General features: G+C 43.2%; 1 protein-coding gene across 2 annotated transcripts in view; it reads left to right on the forward strand.

Annotated features, from left to right (window-relative positions):
* Nucleotides 1–21,512, forward strand: part of tpcn2 (two pore segment channel 2) — a 51,182-nt gene that overhangs the window by 1,192 nt on the left and 28,478 nt on the right. For both annotated transcript variants that reach the window (XM_080189930.1, XM_080189931.1), the window contains exons 3-11: nucleotides 4,996–5,045; nucleotides 7,011–7,087; nucleotides 8,581–8,758; nucleotides 11,014–11,130; nucleotides 12,153–12,259; nucleotides 13,170–13,242; nucleotides 15,226–15,325; nucleotides 16,674–16,739; nucleotides 17,806–17,870. In XM_080189930.1, coding sequence (XP_080046056.1) covers nucleotides 4,996–5,045; nucleotides 7,011–7,087; nucleotides 8,581–8,758; nucleotides 11,014–11,130; nucleotides 12,153–12,259; nucleotides 13,170–13,242; nucleotides 15,226–15,325; nucleotides 16,674–16,739; nucleotides 17,806–17,870 — 833 coding nt within the window. The remainder of the gene's footprint in view (nucleotides 1–4,995; nucleotides 5,046–7,010; nucleotides 7,088–8,580; nucleotides 8,759–11,013; nucleotides 11,131–12,152; nucleotides 12,260–13,169; nucleotides 13,243–15,225; nucleotides 15,326–16,673; nucleotides 16,740–17,805; nucleotides 17,871–21,512) is intronic.

Genomic DNA, 21,512 nt, shown 5'->3' on the forward strand with positions numbered 1-21,512 from the left:
AAGGGGGCTCCCCGCGGCGTGGGTTGGGTTGGGTGGGACGGGGAAGGGGGCTCCCCGCGGCGTGGGTTGGGTTGGGTGGGACGGGGAAGGGGGCTCCCCGCGGCGTGGGTTGGGTTGGGTGGGACGGGGAAGGGGGCTCCCCGCGGCGTGGGTTGGGTTGGGTGGGACGGGGAAGGGGGCTCCCCGCGGCGTGGGTTGGGTTGGGTGGGACGGGGAAGGGGGCTCCCCGCGGCGTGGGTTGGGTTGGGTGGGACGGGGAAGGGGGCTCCCCGCGGCGTGGGTTGGGTTGGGTGGGACGGGGAAGGGGGCTCCCCGCGGCGTGGGTTGGGTTGGGTGGGACGGGGAAGGGGGCTCCCCGCGGCGTGGGTTGGGTTGGGTGGGACGGGGAAGGGGGCTCCCCGCGGCGTGGGTTGGGTTGGGTGGGACGGGGAAGGGGGCTCCCCGCGGCGTGGGTTGGGTTGGGTGGGACGGGGAAGGGGGCTCCCCGCGGGTTGGGTGGGTGGGTGGGACGGGGAAGGGGGCTCCCCGTGGGTTGGGTGGGACGGGGAAGGGGGCTCCCTGTGGCGCGGGTTGGGTTGGGTGGGTGGGTGGGACGGGGAAGGGGGCTCCCCGCGGGTTGGGTGGGACGGGGAAGGGGGCCCCCCGTGGGTTGGGTGGGTGGGTGGGACGGGGAAGGGGGCCCCCCGCGGGTTGGGTGGGTGGGTGGGTGGGTGGGACGGGGAAGGGGGCCCCCCGCGGGTTGGGTGGGTGGGACGGGGAAGGGGGCTCCCCGTGGCGCGGGGTGGGTGGGACGGGGAAGGGGGCTTAGCCATTGTTTGTTGAAGTTTTATTTATTAGATGCAAGTAAAGTTACATTAATACAGCAATAAGGAGGATTTGGGGATTTTTTTTCCCCCGCTGCCTGGTGTTAATTGAGGTGAGGTAAGACGGTTATATTTATTGGATGTCACTCTTGTTAACCCAGATGTTGCTATTCCATGGGAGGTTTCCACAGCCCAACTCCAGCTGCTTCAATAGCATCCTCAGCGAACCTGTTGCAGATGGGCCACAGCACTGGCATCTACCTGGCAATGTAGAAAATTGCCCAGATATGTCCTGTACACTCAGCACAATAACTGCAACCTGGCCAAATTCTGTTCCACCAGTGATGGGAAGCAGTCATTAACTGTCCTATCGAGTGGCTGTTGCTTCGCAATAACATAGAACACTACAGTACAAACAGGCCCTTCGGCCCACGAGTTGCGCCGATCACATCAACACCTACCAACCTATAGATGTATCTATAACCCCCAATCCCATAAAACCCCATATACTCATCCAGAAGTCTTTTAAAAGACCCCAGCGAGTTCGCCGCCTCCACCACCACTGGTGGCAGCCGATTCCATTCACTCACCTCCTCACTGATACTCAATTTGGGTTCTGCCAGAGCTGCAAAGCTCCTGACTTGGTTCAGTTGTGGACAGAAGAGTTTAACTCCGGAGGTGAGAGTGACAGCTCTTGATGTAAAGGCGTAATTTCACCAAATGTGGTATCAAGGGGCCTCAGTAAATCCGGAGTCAATGGGAATTGGGGGGGTCATCTCAGTGGGTGGTTGGAGTCACACTGGGCACAAAGCAAGCTGGTTGTGGATGTTGGAGGTCAGTCACCTTGGTTCCAGGAGTTTTTCAGGGTAATATCTTGAGCCCAACCATCTTCTGCTGCTTCATCAATGACTGTCATCATAAGCTCAGAAGTGGGGGTGTTTGCTGATGAGTGTTCAATACCATTTGCGACTCCTCAGATACTGAAGCAGTCCATTTCCACATGCGGCAAGATCTGGACAATATCCAGGCTTGGCCTGGTAGGTGGCAAGTAACATTAAGTGCCAGGCAATGACTCTCTCCAACAAGAGAATCTAACCATTGCCCTTTGTCATTCAGTGGTATTACCATTGCCAAACACCACCTCCCCCAAAACAACCTGGGGGTTACTATTGACCAGAAACTGAACTGGACTGGCCATATAAATGCTGTGACTACAAGAGCAGGTCAGAGACGAGGAATCTTGTGGCAGCTACTTACCTAAAGCCTGTCCACCATCTACGAGGCATAATTCAGGATTGTGATGCAATATTCTCCACGTGCCTGTGTGAATGCAGCTCCACCAACACTCAAGCTCAATACCATTCATGACAAAGCAGCCCCCTTGATTGGAAACCCTCAAACGTTCACTCCCTTCACTCCTGCCCCCTAGTATATCATCTATCAAATGAACTCACCAAGGCTTCTCAGACAGTGCCTTTCAAACCCACAGCTGCTACCATCCAGAAGGACAAGGTCAGCAGATACGTGGGAACACCACCATTCGAAAGTTCCCCTCCAAGTTACCCACTAACCTGACTTGGAAAAATATCATTGGGTCAAAATCTTGGAACTCTTTCCCTCACAGCATTGTAGGTGTATCTACATCATAAGGGCTGCAGTGGTTCATGGAGGCAAGTCATACCACTGTTTCAAGGGCAGTTAGGGGTGGAAAATGCTGATATAGTCAGTGACATCCATATCCCTTGAATTAATTTTTAAGAATGACCTTCCCCTGATTGTAAGGTCAGGGATGTTTGGTGATAATTGTATTGCAGGTAACAAAACTGCCCATGCGCTGAACCTGAGGACTTGGCAGCATGGGCTTCTAACACTTGGTGCTGCAGGCAAGGACCATCTCAACAAGTGAGTCTATTTTCCCTTCATATTGAATGGTGGTCCAAAGATGTGCTGGTAAGGTGCACTGGCCATGCTAAATTCTCCCTCGGTGTACCCAAACAGGCACTGGAGTTTGGCAACTAGGGGATTTTCACAGTGGTAATGTAAACCTACTTGTGATGCTAATAAATGACCATTAAACTATTATTGTTGTAACTTTATCACTGGCATCTGGAAACAACTTTGACCAGAAGCGTAACATAAATATGGTGGGTAACAGAGCTGTTCTGATGATAAATATTCTGACTCCCCCAAGGCACAGTTCAGCAATGTGATGGAATGGTCTCCAGTTGCTTGAAGGAGAATAGTTTCAACACGTGAACAGCTCCAGAACCAAGCAGCACACCTGTTTGGCATTGTCTTGCATTTGTCCAGGCAGCAGGCGATCAAGGGGGTCGTCCATCCTGACTGTCTGCCCCTCTACAGTGGCTACGTTCGTGGCCAGGTGTCCCTGGAGAGGAAGCATGCGGTGTCCATGGATGCAATTGACGCCTTTCACGCTCGCTGGGCACCATAGGGAATGGGGTGTATTATTGACCCAAATAATCACATTTTAATTTGATGTGTCTTAAGTTTCCTTTGTACTTTTTTTGTTTGGGCTGTTCCCCTTCCTTTTGGGGAGCTGCCTCTTTTACTTTGTCCTAACTTAATTTGAGTTAGCTTATTTGGTTGGACCTTAAAAGAGGACCCCCCGGGCCATGGCTGTGATGTGTACAAAACGCACTCTTGACAAACTCCCTTCTTCGACTGCACCTCCAAAGCTGTGACCTTTTCTATCGAGAAAGATGAGGGCAGCAGAAGAATGTGTAACTAAAGGTAGTTGTACCCTGGGGAAGGGTATAGCTACCCTTCCCAAGTCTCTCACCATGCTGACTTGGAACCAATACACTGTTCGTTCATTGTCACTTGGTCTAAATTCATGGAATCCCCCCTCAAACAGCAGAGTAGTATCTGCACAATGTGACTTACAGTAGAAGGTGGCTCGCCACCATCTTCACATTTAGCTAAAGGGCCATAAATGCTCACCTTGTCAATGAAGCTCGCTGCCCGTGAATGAACGTGTAACATTAGAGGATTGAGGAGAAGTCGGTCCCTTGTGAACGCTTCGCACTGAGTAAAGTTGCTATTTTATTTAAATTGCTCAATTTGGTTTGAAATCTGGTAACCAAATGATGAACCTGTGTGTGTCAGGACAGCTGGTTGGTGATTGAGGGAGTGGAAGGGGAGGGGTGGGTAACTTCCTTTCCTTATGCTCTGACTGTAATAAGGTTTTGACTTTGAAGATGCTCAATGTGTAAGCTCTGTAGGGATGTCTATGCAAAGGACAATCCAAATTCCTTTGGGAATAGTAAGAAGTCTCACACCATCAGGTTAAAGTCCAACAGGTTTATTAGGAATCATGAGTTTTTGGAGTGCTGCTCCTTCATCAAGTGACTGTCCACTTGTGATTCCAAATAAACCTGTTGGGCTTTAACCTGGTGTTGTGAGACATCTTACTGTGCCCACCCCAGTCTGATGCCAGCATCACCATACCTTTGGGAATAGCTCACTACTTGATATGTTTATTTGTGTTTAGAAATGTCAGATATTTGAATTCCGGGAAGGACTAATGTTCACGTACTGGCAACTTTTGTTTCTTCACCTACTTTTGCAATTCAATCTAATGTAAAACCTGTTGTGATTATGTGGGAGGAAATGTTAGTTCTCAGTGAGCTGTTCTGCGTTGGAAATCTTTGGAAATAATTGGTCACTGATTTAGTGGGGGAAATTGTGGGCGGACTTGGGGGAACAGACCTTTGTCAGGACTCCTAACCAGCATTCCCCTCTCAATGTTTTGGTACAGAATCACTATTTGGCTTATCATGCCAGCTCTTTAATATATGCAGTTTACTCTCTACCCAGCCCTTTCCCCTTAACACTCAAATGTAGTCTCTTTTTATCATAGCAATTGCAGTTTTCTTTGCTGCTTATGCAATTTTACAAGTCAATGTATAATTTGGGGAAATGGTTATTCTGTGCAAGATGTAATGATTCTAAATATAAACGTAGCTTATTGAACTTGGTTCCTGGTAACATTGCATATTGTGTTTTTGTTCTTGCAGTGGAATGCATGCATGCATTGGTTAATTTTGTTTCTAAGCTTATTTTACCAGATTTTTGAGATCCAGATAAATTAATGTACTAATGCGAAACATAGATCTATTTGTAGCCTGGCAAGTGAGTTCATATGCTGAAAGACATTTGTTTGGATTGACAGATGACTTGTACATCCAGCAAGCTGCTGTATTTATTGAAGATGCAATACAGGTATGGTTTCACTTTATTTAAAAAAAAATGCATGTTTTACTGTGTGAATCAATGCTGTTCCAAAAAAAAAAATCTGTCCTGTCTGGCTTTATGAAAAATTCAAGGCATAAAGTTTATCTAATTACTTGTATTTGCACGTATTGAAGAAATTCTGTGGTAAACTTGATTGTGTTGAAGAAATTCTTAGGTCATGTGTGCCATGACTCACCGAGGAATGCAAAACCATATCTTCGCTTAACCAGTTGTGAAATCTTCAAAGGCAAATTAAACTTGAATGATGACTTGGTTTAATTAGACACTGACTGCATTTTGCCTACTAACCGTACTAGTGCCAACATGAGAACTCTCTCTTTATATCGTTGTCTGTCTTTAATGTTAAGTCCTGTTGCTGCAACATTTATAGCTTCGTCATGTGATTTTACATAGGCAGGGAAGATTCATAAACACTTTTTTTGTCCAACTCGGCAAATGTTTGTATTATAGCGGGGAAAACAATAGTTTCATTATGAACCCAAAACCTGCCCATTGTGGTTATTACAGCTTGATGCACAAACAATGCATGTGAAGTGAGGGTTGCTGAGGGTACTGATGTTTATTCAAGTAATTAAACATTTACTGTTTGTTTAAAAGGTTTTTATCAAAAGGAAAACATGGGAGTCAGTAATGTCTTCTCACTATAACTTATTTTGCAGGAATGAATGAAGCATGAGGTTCCTGCAGTGGCTTAATATGGGTGGGAATGGTAGGAAATAACACCAGCCATGTGCTGAAACATGAGAGAAAGTGAGCACTCTCCCTCCTTTTGGACAATGCCTTCCATTCTTTTGTCTCTCATTACTTCCAACCAGTGACTTAATGTTGAAAATTGGGGACAATTTGTAGGTAAATCCGCAATGTGTTTGTACACTACAAGGTTAAGCAACACAAGGGATTGTTTTGTGTTGTGGGTTGAAGGAAAATTGTTGGTCAGGGCGTGGAGGAAACTGCTTCTTTTCAAATAGTGTCTTCATTAAATGACAAGATGGCTCGTGTCTGTGCAAGTACCTGCTCTCCACATGTTGAGCCAAACAGCCTGTTTTTGTGCTATAGATTGTGTATCTCAGCCCTCTTATTTCAGCTTAGACCTGTAATAGTGTTTATGACCTGAGTCCTACCCCTTAAATTTTGCAGCACAGAAAGAGGCCCTTCAGCCCATCACGTCTGCGCCAGCATCAAACACCTATGTATTTTAATCCCATTTCCCAGCAATTGGTTTGAAGCCTTGGACATTTTGACCTGTACTGATGTAGTCTGCTCCATTCTGAGCTCAGTGACTTGGAAGTGAAACCTTATGCTGCAACTACATGAGGATTTTGGATTGCAGAGGATAATTCCTCCGTATACCACAAGCTACCCAAGGATGGAGATTTGGGATGCTGAAGGGAGAAAGGTTAAATTCTGTGAACCCTTATCTATTGCTTTGTAGATGTTCTTTATGCCATTTATGGTCCATAAATTAGTTTCCCATTTCGTTTTGCACCCACTCTAACTCCTTGGCTGTGTTTTGCCTCTGCTCTGCACACCACCAATTCTAGTGTGAACTAGTGTACTTCTGGGAGCAGCTTATTAAAACATGTTTTCAAGTAGTGAATGGTGCACGTTGCTGATCGTGCATCATGATACTGCAAGCGGCATTCTTGCATTTGGCTGATGCTTATATTTGATTAAAAACCAAGTTGTTAACCTCCATTTTTACCAGCCTAAACATTTAATTTTTTTTTTGTGTGACTTTCTTCCCATGTGATTACTTTGATTGTCCTGGGCCTCCCATCCCGTGAACTTGAGAAGTTATTGCTTCCGTTTTGATAAATTTCCCCAACCTTTTTTGACATGCATTGTACAAGTAACTTTTTTTAAGTTGACCGGAAATCTGCATGCACTCACTGAATTTGTTCTGTCTGACTGTGTCCTTTCTCATGCTTACAGTACCGCACCATAAATCATAAAGTGGATTCCCGGTCCCTGCGACTTTATCGGTGGTACTACTCAGCAGCTTGTCGATGGTAAGACCAGTACTGTTGAGTCTCAAAGACCTTTTCTTTGAGCTTTTGAAGCTGGGTGCTTTCTGTGCATGTTTAGTGAACTTGCTGTGGTTTTATCTTTGTGAAGACCTGATAACTTTACGACCTAGTTTCTTTTTAAGGAGATTGCCTTGGATATGTGAGAATGCAGTTTGTACGGGATTCACAGAAGGTCTTTGAGGTGTTTGCCTCTTGGGGGGATAAGGAAATAGAGCAATGTGGACCAATAAGTTTACTTATTTTAAGTTTTATTTATTAGTGTAGGTAGGCTTACATTAATACTGCAATGAACTTACTGTATATTGCAAGGATTGGAAGTGATGCACGTCAGGGAACGATGCTGGATTCTGTACTGTTAATAGGAGATTTTGCACAGTCTGGACTAGTATATAGCTATAAAAGTAATTAGAAAAGCTAATAGAATGTTATCACTTATTGTTTGGGAATTGATTACAAAAGGTAAGGAGGTTTGCTTTAATTGTACTGGACATAGGTGAGACCACATCCTAGAGTATTATGTACAGTATCAATCCCGCTATTTAAGGAAAGATATAAATGTATTAGAAACGGTTCAGATTAATACAAGGAATGAACGACTGCCTTATGAGAAAAGGTTGGAGAGGTTAGGTTTGTATCCACCAGTTTATAAGTGTGAAAGGTGACTTAATTGAAACCTTTTAAGATTTTGAGGGGGCGTAATAAGAAGTCTTACGTTATGGGCAGGGCAGCGTGGTGGTTAGCACTCCTGCCTCACAGTGCTAGGGACCAGGGTTTGATTCCCGGCTTGGGTCACTGTGCGTAGTTTGCATGGAATTTACATGTATCTGCATGCGTTTCCTCCCACAGTCTGCAAGATGTGCTAGTTGGGTGCATTGGCCGTGCTAAATTCTCCCTCCGTGTACCCGAACAGGCATCGGAGTGTGGTGACTAGGGGATTTTTCACAGTAACTTTATTGCAGTGTGAATGTAAGCCTACTTATGACAATATGTAGAGTGGATATTTCCTCTTGTTGGAGAACCTGACTAGATGTTGCTCAGTGGAGGATTTTGTTCTATGGGTCGTGAGCCTCTTAAACATTCTCTTCCTCAAAAGGCAGTGGAAGCAGAAATTGAATATTTTTATGGCAGTGTTAGATAGAATCTTGATTAACAAAGGGGTGAAAGGTTATTGGGGGTAGACAGGAATGAGAGGTTGAATGGCGGGGCAGGTTCCAGGGGCCAAGTGGCCTACTCGTGCTCTGAATTCCTATGTTCCTCTCTCCAACTGCTGAAAACAAAACCGTGCAGACTTCGAAGATGCAGAGATTATTGAAATGGGCCCCTGTATGTTATGGTCGCCAAAGATGTTTGGGTTTTTCTTGACCCCCTCCCTTGCACTTTTGAGTGCATTGGCAAGAGGCTGAATTGCTGCTTAGCATCCTTGCAGCTTTTGTTTTATGCCATTCTCATGTTGATCTCTTTTTTTTTCCCCTCAGGGTTTTGAACACCACTATTTTTGTGATCTTGGCCTTGGCTTTTTTTGAGAAACCTTCTTCTTTGAGTGTTACGTCTGATCCCCGATTCCGCCAAGTATTTTGGGAGCCTCCTTGTGGACTGACTGAAAGCATTGAAGCAATTTGTCTTGTCTTATTCATTGTAGATGTGGTGATAAAGGTAGGTTTTTTTTCCCGTTGCCATTGCCCAAGCTGCTTACTGAACTCTGAAATTGGGACTGTGACGTTTATGGACTCTGTGTTGCAAAAACCAGAACTTTATTGGTTACAAGTGCATCCTTGAGCTCATGAACAAATGTCTAAAAATGCTATTCCAAAACTTTGAAAGGTAACAGAAGATTAATGATTGAAGATTTGACTCAGTTGAGACAACTAGCATTTGTTTTGTACTCTTAACCTAAAACATTTTTGAGTGGCGACTGTGGTGTTTGCTGTAAGGGCTGCAGTCACATCCAAAGTTCTGGGGAGGCCATTTGTACACTCTTTCCTGAAACTTCCAGTTTTCCTGAAATGTTTCCAGGGACATCTTCCCTTTATGGTTCCTGGGATATGACAGCATGTGAATGTTAACCATTTTCATGGTACCCATACAGATTTTTACCCTGATTCATTTGGAGCCATTCCTAAGCTTCTGGAACGCTGCGTTTTTGAGTCAGTGTCAAAGCACCATTGAGTCTGCTTCCCGGCCGTCGCCACCTTGTCTGCTTTCTTAGCATGTCTTCGCCGGACTGGGAATTGTTGGTGTTGAGTTTTGAAGGAAAGGGGTTGAGCATGTGGTGGGAAGGTTGCAATGTTGGGGCTGTGGTGAGCAGCACTGGAGGGTTCATATGAACCTTCAAACTAGGAGGCAACATAAGCCACTCAGGTCTTTTGAACCTGATTTTCTGTAAGATCCTGGCCTATCAGATTGTGACTTCAATCTACTTTCTTAAGCACTCCAATATCCTTTCACCCCTTTGCTTATCTATCTAGCCCTGCCTTAAAAATATTCCAAGATTCTGCTTGAATATTGGGTAGCAGTGCCAGGGAGCTGGGTTCATTTCCAGCCTTGGAAGACTGTCTATATGGGCTTTACATTTTCTCCCCTCATCTGTGTACGTTTCCTCCGGGTGCTCTGATTTCCTTCCATAAATGTGTGGATCTATGGCCCAGGGTTATGGGAGTGGGGCAGAGATGCAGGCCTGGATGGCATGCTTTTTCAGTGAGTTGGTATTGACTCGATGGGCTGAATAGCCTCTTGCTGCACTGTTGGGATTTTATGATTTCCTCCCTCTTTTGAGGAAGAGAATTCCAAAGACTTAACACCCTCAGAGAGAGCAAGAGAGGTTCTCTTCATTTGTTTTAAATGAATAACATCTTATTTTTAAACAGTGTCCCCTAGTTCTAGATTCTCTCCTGAGGAAACTTTTCCACACCCACCCTGTCAAAACCCCTTGCGTTTCAATCAAAATGCCTTTTTACTCTTAAAACATAATGTCCAATCTTTCCTCATAAGACCCATTCCTAGTATTAGTCTAGTAAACCTTCTTTGTATTACATCCAACGCATTTACGTCCTTCCTTAAGTAAGGAGATCAATACCATACACAGTACAGGACTGTGGGGGACCTAAAATTTACTGAGATAAATACATTTTAAAAACAGTCTTGAACTGAAGGTTGACCTCCAATGGGGGCATTTCTTCAATCCATGTGGTGAAAGGGCTATGGCATTGTACAATTCCTCACTAGATCTCACTTCTCTCATTGTTAATGGGTCCTCACTCAAGCCACAGAGGTTCCAAAGGCTCCATTGCAGAAAGATAAGGCTGCACTGAGGCATGGTCAGTGCTGTGTGCTCCAGCTCTGCCACTGACCCGAAGATTCGGGCTACAGTAGAGCACAGTCCGCATGTCCTGACGGTGCTCCACTTTGCAGAAAGCCAGTATAATTTAGTGACAATGTGCACTGTTTGTTTATCTAGCAATTGGATCCAATGTTATGCTACATGTATTAAGCACTAAATAGGTTTGTTGACAGTAACTTAGTTGGGGTGCTTTGTGTTTGTGACGTCAGCTGCTTCATTGAAGTACTGTGCTGACAAACCTGGTGGCGTAAATCCAATATTGCTGAAAAGAGACGCGCCTACCAATCTTGACAAGTCAACCACCAACCAGCACCATTTTTCCTCCTGTGATATAAACTGATGGTTTGAAATTTGGCATTCCTGTACCTGTCCTGATGACAAAAAGCTTTGGGAACATGTCTCTGTTCAACAATAATCAGGTTTTGTTCCATAACTCAATATCTTTCTGTGGTTCTTTAAAACCACCATCATGTATTTTTTTTGTCAATTGATTTCTCATGCGTGGCAGACTGTTCTTAACCTTGAAGTGAGCTGATTGTTGATTTTCATTCTTAAACTCTATCTTATACAGAGCTATTTATTAGGATGGGAAGAATTCCAAAAGTCAAAATGGCTGATTGCCTATATTCTTGTTCTTGCTGCTTCCATTGTGGATTGGATAGTATCCCTGTCCTTATGTTGTGAGGAGGTAAGATGTGCCTTGAAAGTAATAGATACGTTTGTACTCAGTAATGCAGATACTATTCCAGGTACCTGATATAAATTCTCATTGCATGTCAGTATATTCGAACAAATACAATCAAATCTTTGCAACCTCACATTTATTCCAAGTTTTGACTGTTGTTCTTGATTTGGGAGTGGAAGTTGTTGCACTTGATGTAGCTGCTGTCAAACAGGAAAGTGATCATGTCATGGTGTTAAGATTGTGTCGTCTCACTTGTATAAAATAAAAGGATAAAGGTTTCCACACAGTGCGTTACTTAACCAGCTAGTGGGGATTTATTAGACAGATGTTGCTTGCTTACAATCCAGGATGGAAGAGAGGGGAAAATCTCCCAAATGTCTCTCTTGTTACCACGTGATACTACATGTGCATTGGTTTACAATACAACAAAGATGTGTGTAGCTCAGTCTCGTGAAGTAATTTTGTCTTGTGTAATTTAACAGTGTTTATTAACCAAACTGCATACACCTATACAGTATGAATGGCCTAAGTTAGGACCTGTCTCTGTGCTTGACCCTGTACGTGTCTCTGCCATCTCGACTCTGGTCCAGTTTCTTTACATCACAGTACCCACTCCCACGTTAATCCTTTCTATGCCAGATCCAGGTAGCACTCCTTTAACCTGTGACCAAATCTGCTTTCTTTGTAATGGACTTCCTGAGATGACTGTTACTCACTCCCCTCCTGCCTCCCCCAGGGTCAACTCTTGTACTGTCCCACTGCCTAAAATGTGCAGTGAAAGTCTTTTTCATGCAATGTGTTGAAGGGGTTGCATGGCAGACATCAGTACAGCTTCGTGAACAGTACATTGGGTATGATTTCAGCTGGATTTATGTCTTCAACCACTTTAGTTAAGATATAAATTTGTAGCTCTTTGTGACACGTTTTAACCTGCTTGGCAGCGTACAGTCGTGTCTATTATCAAGGTATAAAGAGGGCTTCTGTGCTCAGATTGTGCTGATAATGTTTCATCCTTTTTATTTTAGAAGGTACGAGTGAGAAGAATTTTGCGGCCGTTCTTCCTTCTTCAAAATTCATCATTAATGAAAAAGGCATTTAACTGCCTCCGACAAACTGTACCACACATCACAAGGTAAAGACTTGAGCAGCTTTCGAGCGTGCAATTTCCTCATGATTTAATATAACAATCTAAGCTGGTAATCAGATTATATGCTGAACCTTTTGTTTTTCAGTAACTGTAGTCATGCTCATCTAGCTGTGTCTGTGCAAGCTTGGTTACTTGAAGTAATTGTTGGCTTGCGGTCTTTGTGTTCATTCATAGAAAATCAACAGTGCAGAAGGAGGCCGTTCGGCCCATTGAGTCTGCACTGACGACAATTGCACCCCAGGCCCTATACCCACAGCCCCACACATTTGCCCCACTAATCTATACATCCTGGGACGCTATAGGCAATTTAGCATGGCCAATCAACCTAACCCAGACATCTTTGGATTATGGGAGGAAACCGGAGCACCTGGGGGAAACGCAGACACAGGGAGGACATGAAAACTCCACACAGTGACCCAAGCTGGGAATCGAACCCAGGTCCCTGGAGCTGTGAGGCAGCAGTGCTGACCACTGTGTTGCTCATGTTAAATTATTACATCTTCTTGAATTGTCTGTTATCAGTGCCTGAACTTGGACCTAACGTGTGACACTAAGCGCAGAATATTTAGTTTTCTATTAGCAGGCCATGCAGGATTTTTGAGCTAACGATCGCAGGGGATTTTCACAGTAACTTCATTGCAGTATGACACTAACAAACTTTAAAACTTTAGTCGCTGTTTCAAAGTTTAATGTTAATGCTTGTCATTTGGCAATTGAAGGGATTTATATTGCCAATGAATGTGTTGAATATTTACCAAAGGAAATACAGATCAATAGAAGCTGCTAGGGTCGGTGAGGAAACGGCGCATTGAGGATTATAACTGCCATAATTTTATGCTGTTTTATTAGGGGGGAAAAGATGTAAACCACATGCTTTTTGCTTTATTTTAAACAGTGTTTTGCTGCTTTTAGCCTTGCACCTGTTGCTGTTCACTATGATTGCCATGCTGCTCTTCACACGAGTTCAGGTAAAGCTACTTTGGTTTAACGTGTGCCAAGGATTATTGCTCAAGATATTTTAGTCTTTTTAAGAACATAAGAAATAGGAGCAGGAGTAGGCCATCTAGCCCTTCGAGCCTGCCCCGCCATTCAATAAGATCATGGCTGATCTGTCGTGGCTCAGTTCCACTTTCCCACCCTCTCCCCATAACCCTTAATCCCCTCTCTTATCAAGAACCCATCAACCCGCTTCTTAAAAATATTTAGCGAGGCAGCCTCCACCACTTCAACGGGCAGAGAATTCCAGAGATTCACCACCCTTTGAGTGAAGAAGTTCCTCCTCAACTCCGTTCTAAACCGCCTCCCCTTTATCTTGAGGCTGTGCCCCCTAGTCCTACTGTCTTTTTTGAGCGGGAAGAGTCTCTCCACCTCTATCCTATCCATCCCATTCATCATCTTATACGTCTCAATGAGATCTCCCCTCATTCTTCTAAACTCTAACGAGTACAAGCCTAGTTTATTCAGCCTCTCCTCATAGCTCAATCCCCTCAACTCCGGTATCAGCCTAGTAAACCTCCTCTGCACTCCCTCCAGGGCCAAAATATCCTTGCGCAGGTGCGGCGCCCAAAACTGCACACAGTACTCCAGCTTTTCATCGATATGAGTAAAGTGTTTTTTTTCTCTTCACAAGATTCAGCTTTTTCAGCCATTTTAGCATAAAGATGCACGTGCTTGATATTTACAGCTCTAATGTTGCTGAATAGTTAGTAGAAAAACATCTGAAAATTTTATGGGGCACCTGGTGTACTCCATCTTTTCAGCTTTCCTCCTCCAGCTGCATCGACTTGTTTCGCTGCCTTGATTTTCTAAACCCAGTGTGCTCCATGCTTGGATCCTGGCCTACTGCTTTGACTTTACCCTAATATTGGAATCATTTTTATTTCCGGCTTCATGTTTCCCACGTAGCACACATCTGTCTTCTGTAATTCAGTAGTGGAGAACAACATTTTAAAAAATGTATCTGCGGGCTGTGGGTGTCACTGGCTGGGCCATTTGCCCTTGAACTGACTGGCTTGCTAGGCCATTTCGAAGACCATTTAAGAGTCAACCACATTTATTGCAGTTCTAGGTTCGCACGTAGACCAGACCAGGTGAGAATGACAGATATCCTTCCCTAAACCCTTCACTTTAGTGAACCAAATTGGTGTTTAAAATCAACCAAAAGAGAAACTTCTGGAGAATCTCAGCAGGCCTGGCAGCATCTGTAAGGAGAGAAAAGAGCTGACATTTCGAGTCCCGATGACCCTTTGTCAAAACTAAGGTCCACAGTAATTTGCTTTGATCCACTGCTTAAAATTGACAATAGTTTCATGGTCACTATCCAGATTTTTCATTCTAATCCCATCACAGCAGATGATGAAATGCGAATCCGGATCCTTGGAGCATTATCCTGGGTCTCTGGATTGCTCGTCCAGTGCCAATGCAGGAAAATGTTGAAGCTGTGAAAGGTTCTGTGCCATTCTTGAGGGAACAAAGTTCAAAACCCCATCTTTGGGTAGGGTTGTGGTATTTGTTCACCGGTGCACAAGTCTTCCTTCAATTTGCGATACCCAAGACAGAGTTCATCATTTCTGTGAATATTGTGGGCTTGAACCTTAAGTCTCTGGAGATGAGAATTCAGCAGAAAAGTAAATAGCTGGAGCAGAAGATGGGAATACAGAGGTCTTAAACAGCAGATGACGACAAGAAAGATTTATGGGAAAGTGTCAGATAAAATATTGCAAATAGAACATAAAAGGGTCAAAGGTCAGCAGAGAATTATTATAATGAGAGGCAATGTCCGAGAATGTGCAAGCGTCTAATTTATTATGCACACCCCAGTTTGCTTTTCATTTGGCCTCTTGGATTTTCCTGTGGCCTTAAGCCATTGGGAATCCTGAGTCATGTTCAATATGAAGGAACAAAGCTTTGTTTCTAAAATTGATGATTTGCTTTTTCTTTTCTCTCTGTAGGTTACTGAAGATGACAAAGAATGGAAGACATATTTTCGGAATTTGCCCGAGTCTTTGACCTCATTACTGGTGCTGCTAACAACAGCCAACAACCCTGATGGTAAATCTTGGAATCCTCCCCCTCTTTGGGCGGCACAGTGGTTAGCACTGCTGCTTCACAGCTCCAGGGTCCTGGGTTCAATTTCCTGCTCGGGTCACTGTCTATGTGGAGTTTGCACATTCTCTTCATGCCTGTGTGGGTTTCCTCCGGGTACTCCAGTTTCCTCTCTCAGTCCAAAGATGTGTGGGTTAGGTTGATTGGACGTGCTAAGAAATTATCCCTTAGTGTCCAGGGATGTGTAGGTTAGAGGGATTAGTGGGTATAATATGTAGGGATATGGGGGTAGGGCCTGGGTGGGATTGTGCTTGGTGAAGACTTGAAGGGCCTCTTTCTGCACTGTAGGGTTCTATTTATTAATGTGCTTCTGTGCCATCAGCCCTTGTTTGCATGATTGAATTCAGAGGAAATATATGTCAATATCCTGTCAATTTGTTCAGATAAATCAGAACCAGGAAATCTCTTGCAGAAGAGTTTTATGAGCTAAGCATTTTTTTTTTGCTGCTGTAATGCAATGAAACAGGACTTTTATTATAAGCAATTCATGTCAGAATAAGATTGCATCATTTAGCCCCTGAAGCCTGCTGTGCCCTTCACTTGAACCATGGTTGATTTGGTGATCAAAGCCACCTATAACTTTTGCTGAACAAAAGTCCTGTCTGTATCAACCTGATTTCAATTAACAGTTGATCTGGTATCATTTGCTGTTTGTGAAAAGGTTTAACCCTTTTACCACGTTTGTTTACGTACCTTGTTATTCCCTCCTTTTCTTGTCAACTCTTCCAATCCTGCCCCACACGTCCCTTTAAAATGGTATTGATATTGGACCTGGGATTTTATGAAAACAAAGTCTAAGTGATCATTTTTTTTTTGAGCCTGGACACTCAGCCTCAGCATTAGTCTGTGACTTGGGATAAGGAAGGATGGATAGTTTTTACTCGATCTGCCAGTAGGCAGTCACCTGGATGTAATGAAAAGGGAAACTGAGAGTGACTCCTTCCAGTCCAAGGACATGAAACAGCTTCAGTTCACTCCACATCACATGGATTGTTCTTCAAGCCATTGGTCATTAGGGCTGAAGACTATTATTACCTGTTCAGTAGGTAAAGCAGCAAAGATTATATGTAGTTACCATTTGGAAGGAAGCATCTTCCTGGAAGATGCACTGCTATTGCTATGTGTGAATCTTTTAATGCTTGTATGTACTGGTAGCATGAGAATTTCTGATCCAGTACATTTGACTAAAAATATATCATTGTCTTCTGTGTACTGGATAATGTTTAACAATCCTTGGACATTAAAATGTTTTTTTTTCCTACATGCTGCTTATCTTGCATTCTTTTTCCTGCAGTGATGATCCCAGCCTATTCAAGAAATCGAGCCTATTCTCTTTTCTTCATTACCTTTAGTCTTATTGGTAAGCAGTCTGCTACGTTTTTTTTTAAAATCATTGTATTTAAATACAGATACAGCTCACATTCAGGCCAAAAGTCAGAACAGAAGCTGCATTGAGCAGGTATGGAGAGAGACTCTTGAGTTGCAGACCTACGACTAGCACCTGAATGAAGTGGATGGATGGCCTTTTATCATCTTGTTAACCTGGTTCAACCCTGTTTCCCTTTCCCACTGCCTTTGTTCCTCTGCTTGTTGACCAGTGAAAATGTTGTAACTCCTCCCCCACCACAAACCATCATTTCAAAAAAAAATCATTTTGTTCTCTTTATCCAGCCCTCATTTCAAACACTTATCTCTTTTAGCCAAGGTGTTTTTGAGATGCACTTAAGGTTAGTAATGGGGGAAGATGATGGCCTAGTGGTATTATCACTGGACTGTTAATCCAGAAACTCAGCTAATGTTCTGCGGATCTGTGTTCGAATCCCTCCATAGCAGCTAGTGGAATTTGAATTCAATAAAAAAAAATCTGGAATTAAGAATCTACTGATGACCTTGAAACAATTATCAATTGTTGGCAACACATTTGGTTCACTAATGAGTTTGGTTCCTTTTTAGGGAAGGAAATCTGCCGTCATTACTTGGTCTGGGCTGCATATGACTCCAAAGCCACAGCAATATGGTTTCATTTGTCCTTGGGCAACTAGGGATGGACAATAAATGCTGGCTAGCCAGTGATGTCCATGAATGAATGAAAAAAATCTGCGCAATTGCAAATTGTTGGATTTGATTCTAACTCTAGCACAATTTAACTTGCTGTATTTCACCAGCTTAGATAGTTGAACTTTAGAACAGTGTTTGATTCTTTGATTACCACTGTAGTTGAATGTTTTCCAAGGGCCTGGGATCTTGGCAAGATAAATTCTTCATTGTGGTAATAATATGATTGGGCAATTCTGTGCGTATTGTGACACTGCCTTGTTATATTAAAAGCTGTTTCAAAACCAGAAACGTTGATGGGGGATTGTTCACCTAAATCGGAAGTTGGCTTCTATTTTGTAACTAAATCGTTTAATTCTTGTTTCCTCCAGGGACATACTTGTTAATGAATTTACTGACTGCTATTATATACAATCAATTTCGTGGATATTTACTTGTAAGTAATCCCTTTGTGTAATAAGAACATAATAAGAACATAAGAAATAGGAGCAGGAGTAGGCCATCCAGCCCTTCGAGCCTGCCCCGCCATTCAATAAGATCATGGCTGATCTGTCACTGCTCAGTTCCACTTTCCCGCCCTCTCCCCATAACCCTTAATCCCCTCTCCTATCAAAAACCCATCAACCCGCGTCTTAAAAATATTTAGCGAGGCAGCCTCCACCACTTCAACGGGCAGAGAATTCCAGAGATTCACCACTCTTTGAGTGAAGAAGTTCCTCCTCAACTCCGTTCTAAACCGCCCCCCTTTTATCTTGAGGCTGTGCCCCCTCGTAATTGATGTGATTAGTTTGAGTTTTCACAGGCATCTCCAACTATCTTGTGATGATTATAATACAGTTTCTGCAATGAGGTATGCACCACCACAATTATCCATTTTTGCCAATCATTTTTCAACATCCTGAATCCAAGAATGGGAACAAAAAAATGCGGTGTTTAGTAAGTGATCCTTCCCCTCTTGGGATTGATAGGTGGAAGAAGAATTGGCTCGATTGTTTTCATACACAACCCCCAACTTCCTGGTTGACAGACCTGGACTATTTTGCTCTGTATTAACATCAAGGCAGGACTCCCTTTGGGAAACACATTGGGTAAATTCCATGTCTTCCACACTTTCTCGTGAGCTGTTCACAGAGAAAAAAACTGAATGATTTCCTGGCCATCTTGCCTGATGTTCCTGCTGTTTTTGCCCATGAGATTTCTGCAGCTGCCATTGGCAACAACTTCCTGTTCCTGTCTCAAAGTTAGATTACTGGGACTTGTGGATTTTGAATAATTGTGCCTCAAATTCATAAATGGACTCTTATGTATATATTTGGAAATTTTTGTGTTTTGGCTCCCACTTGTTAAACCCAACACTGTTGGGGAGGGAGAAAAAAACTAGTGTGAAAATCTGCATTGAGGTGAATGTTGAATTCCCAAAGCCAAGTTAATTTGAAAAGGCATTGACTAAATTGCAACAAGATGTGCATAATTTTCCCCCATCACATCTGTTCTTACTGATCTTCACTGGCTGCTGATGTCTTAATCCTTATTTTTAAGCCACTCCATAGTCTGTCTGTGTAATCTTCCAAGGTATCTTGGCTCCTATAATTCTGGCCTCTTCTAGAGCTGAATTTTAATGGCTCCCCAGTGGTGGTTGTGCATTAGCTCTGGAATTCCTTCCCTCCATCTTTCTCATATCTCATTTCTTCCTTTTAAGTCCCACTGCTTTGGCCAAGCCGCTGGTTATCTTACATTGCTCAGTGTCATACTGTTTCATAGGATCATCGTAAAACATGCCAAGATGTTTTTAAAATGTTAACTATAAACTGTACAATTTTCTCCATTTATCTAACGTTGTAGCTCAAACCTTTTTTTCTTTGAGACACTATTTTTCCAATGGATTGGTAATCGAGGACCACTGCCTTCTGAATTATAATGAGATAAAACGCAATGTAGAGTTTGGGCGAGTTGCATGGAATTTTGCCACGGTTATCGGATTTTGCTGAGGAGGAATTCATCTAACTTGACAGGTTCAGCAATGTGCCTGTTGAATACTTTGCTGCACTATGCTTTCCTGCTCTTCCAAGAGTTGAGTAGGCTGGGTGGCTTAGGTCAAGAGAACTGACACCCATGACAGATATCTTCCCCCACCCCTCTACTCACCGTGCAGATCAAGTGCTTCACAATTTTTTTTCCCTTTATCACTACTTTGGACTGTGCTAGCGTGGTACTGGTCGTTGGGAGACCTTACTCTGGCTTCTGTCACGGACTCCGCTTGATGCATGAAGATCTGCACATTCATCCTCCAGGCCCCTAGACCAGGTTGACTTGGGAGCTTCTTCCTACTTGTCCTCCTCGTGGCCTGGAAATCCATTCCTGGTGTCTTTGGGGCTTTTGTCCATCAGTCTAAGTCTTTAATCTGTTTTAAATGCCTGTTTTACCAGAGTCCCAGTGCATGTTTGCTAAAGTCCTTGAGCAGTTTCTCACTTGAGTGCATCAGGCTACTGGGTGAATGAAGGAACGCTAATATACAATTGCATACATTGAACTCGCACCATCAAGGTGAAAGATCCTGTCTGTTTCGCAGAATCTTAGTCACTGTGGTTAGTGAACCACTGACCTGATGTCTAATACAAATTGATAACATTCCAGTTACTTCATGACACAGTCTATGGATAAGTTATTAGCATGATAAATTAGCAATGTGAAGTTGAAAAATGGTGGTGAATTAAGAATAGACTGGGCTCTGAAATCAACATTGTTATTGTAAGCACTCCACGTTTCTGTGCCAACGTGGACTGTCAGGATTTGGACATGGTCCAGATGTTACATGCTGTGAATGCTGTCTCTAAAATATCAGGTGCTCGGGTTTGAAATATGATTTGCCTTTTGGAATTAAGCTTGTTTTGTCCATCTTTTGAACCAAGAGTGTAATGAGTTCTGAACTGAGCAGTTTTGGCAGAATCTTAATTGAGTTATGTGACACTACACCCAGCTGTTTAACAGCCTGAAGGGCATTTCTGCATTAACTTTACTATCCTAAATGTTAAAATATATTAAAGCAGGGAAGGTACTTTGTCTTACAACAACCTTTTTAAAACAAAAACTGCTGCTTTTTTATTTCGGTAAATATAATCTCGATAGCATAGCGAGCAGGTGTCTGAATCTGAAACAAAACAAAATCTCAAATCTGTCAGCAGAAACACTTCCCCTTCAGTTTGCCTTCCTAATCAATCATGAATGATATCTTCTGACTCATCTCGGCTTAGTATGCCTAACTTAAAGCTGAGTGCAATGAAGGTTTAGTAGAGGAACCTCCCTGTGGTTGTGGTGTACTTGGAATTCCAAAAGACCTCTTTGCTAAATTGCGACATCAGAAGTTAGCATACAAAATAAAAGGTCATGGTGCAGGGGATAACACATCAGCATGGATAGAGAATTAGTTAGCAAACAGGAAGAGTAGGAATGAATAGGTCCTCAGGTTGGAAGACTGCAACGAGTGGAGTGCCACAGGAATCAATGCTAGGGCCTTGACTATCTACAATGTCAATGAGAAGGGACTGGATGTATGATAGAAAATGCAAAGATAAGTAGGAAAAAATGAGATGCAGAGAGTCAGCAAAAGGATATGGATAGATTATGAATGGGCAAAAGGTTGGAAGGTGGGAATATAATGTGAACTTGTTCACTTTGGCATGAGGAATAGGAAAGCAGTATGCTATTAAACTAAAAGAGCAATTACAGAACTTGAGTGGTACAGAGAGGTTTGGGTATCCTGATGCACGAATCCCAAAAGGTTAGTATGCAGGTACACCAAATGATTGATTAGGAAGGCAAATTGGAGGGGAATCTAGTACAAAAGTAGGAAAGATTTTCTATAGTTGTACAGGATCTTGGTGAGACCACATTTGGAGCATTGTACCACTTTGGTCTCAATTTGAAAAAGGACAGTTGTGTTTCAGAGAAAGTTCACTTGACTCGTTCCTGATGAGGGGCTTATTTTACAAAGAAAGATTGGGATTGCAAGTTCAAATGTAGACTGTTGTGGATTAATCTTATGGGGTTAGTAGATGACATGGTTTAAGAATGAGGTCTC

This window comes from Carcharhinus amblyrhynchos, chromosome 6, assembly GCF_965287045.1.
Source record: "Carcharhinus amblyrhynchos chromosome 6, sCarAmb.v2.hapA, whole genome shotgun sequence".
In the NCBI taxonomy this organism is placed as follows: Eukaryota; Metazoa; Chordata; class Chondrichthyes; order Carcharhiniformes; family Carcharhinidae; genus Carcharhinus; species Carcharhinus amblyrhynchos.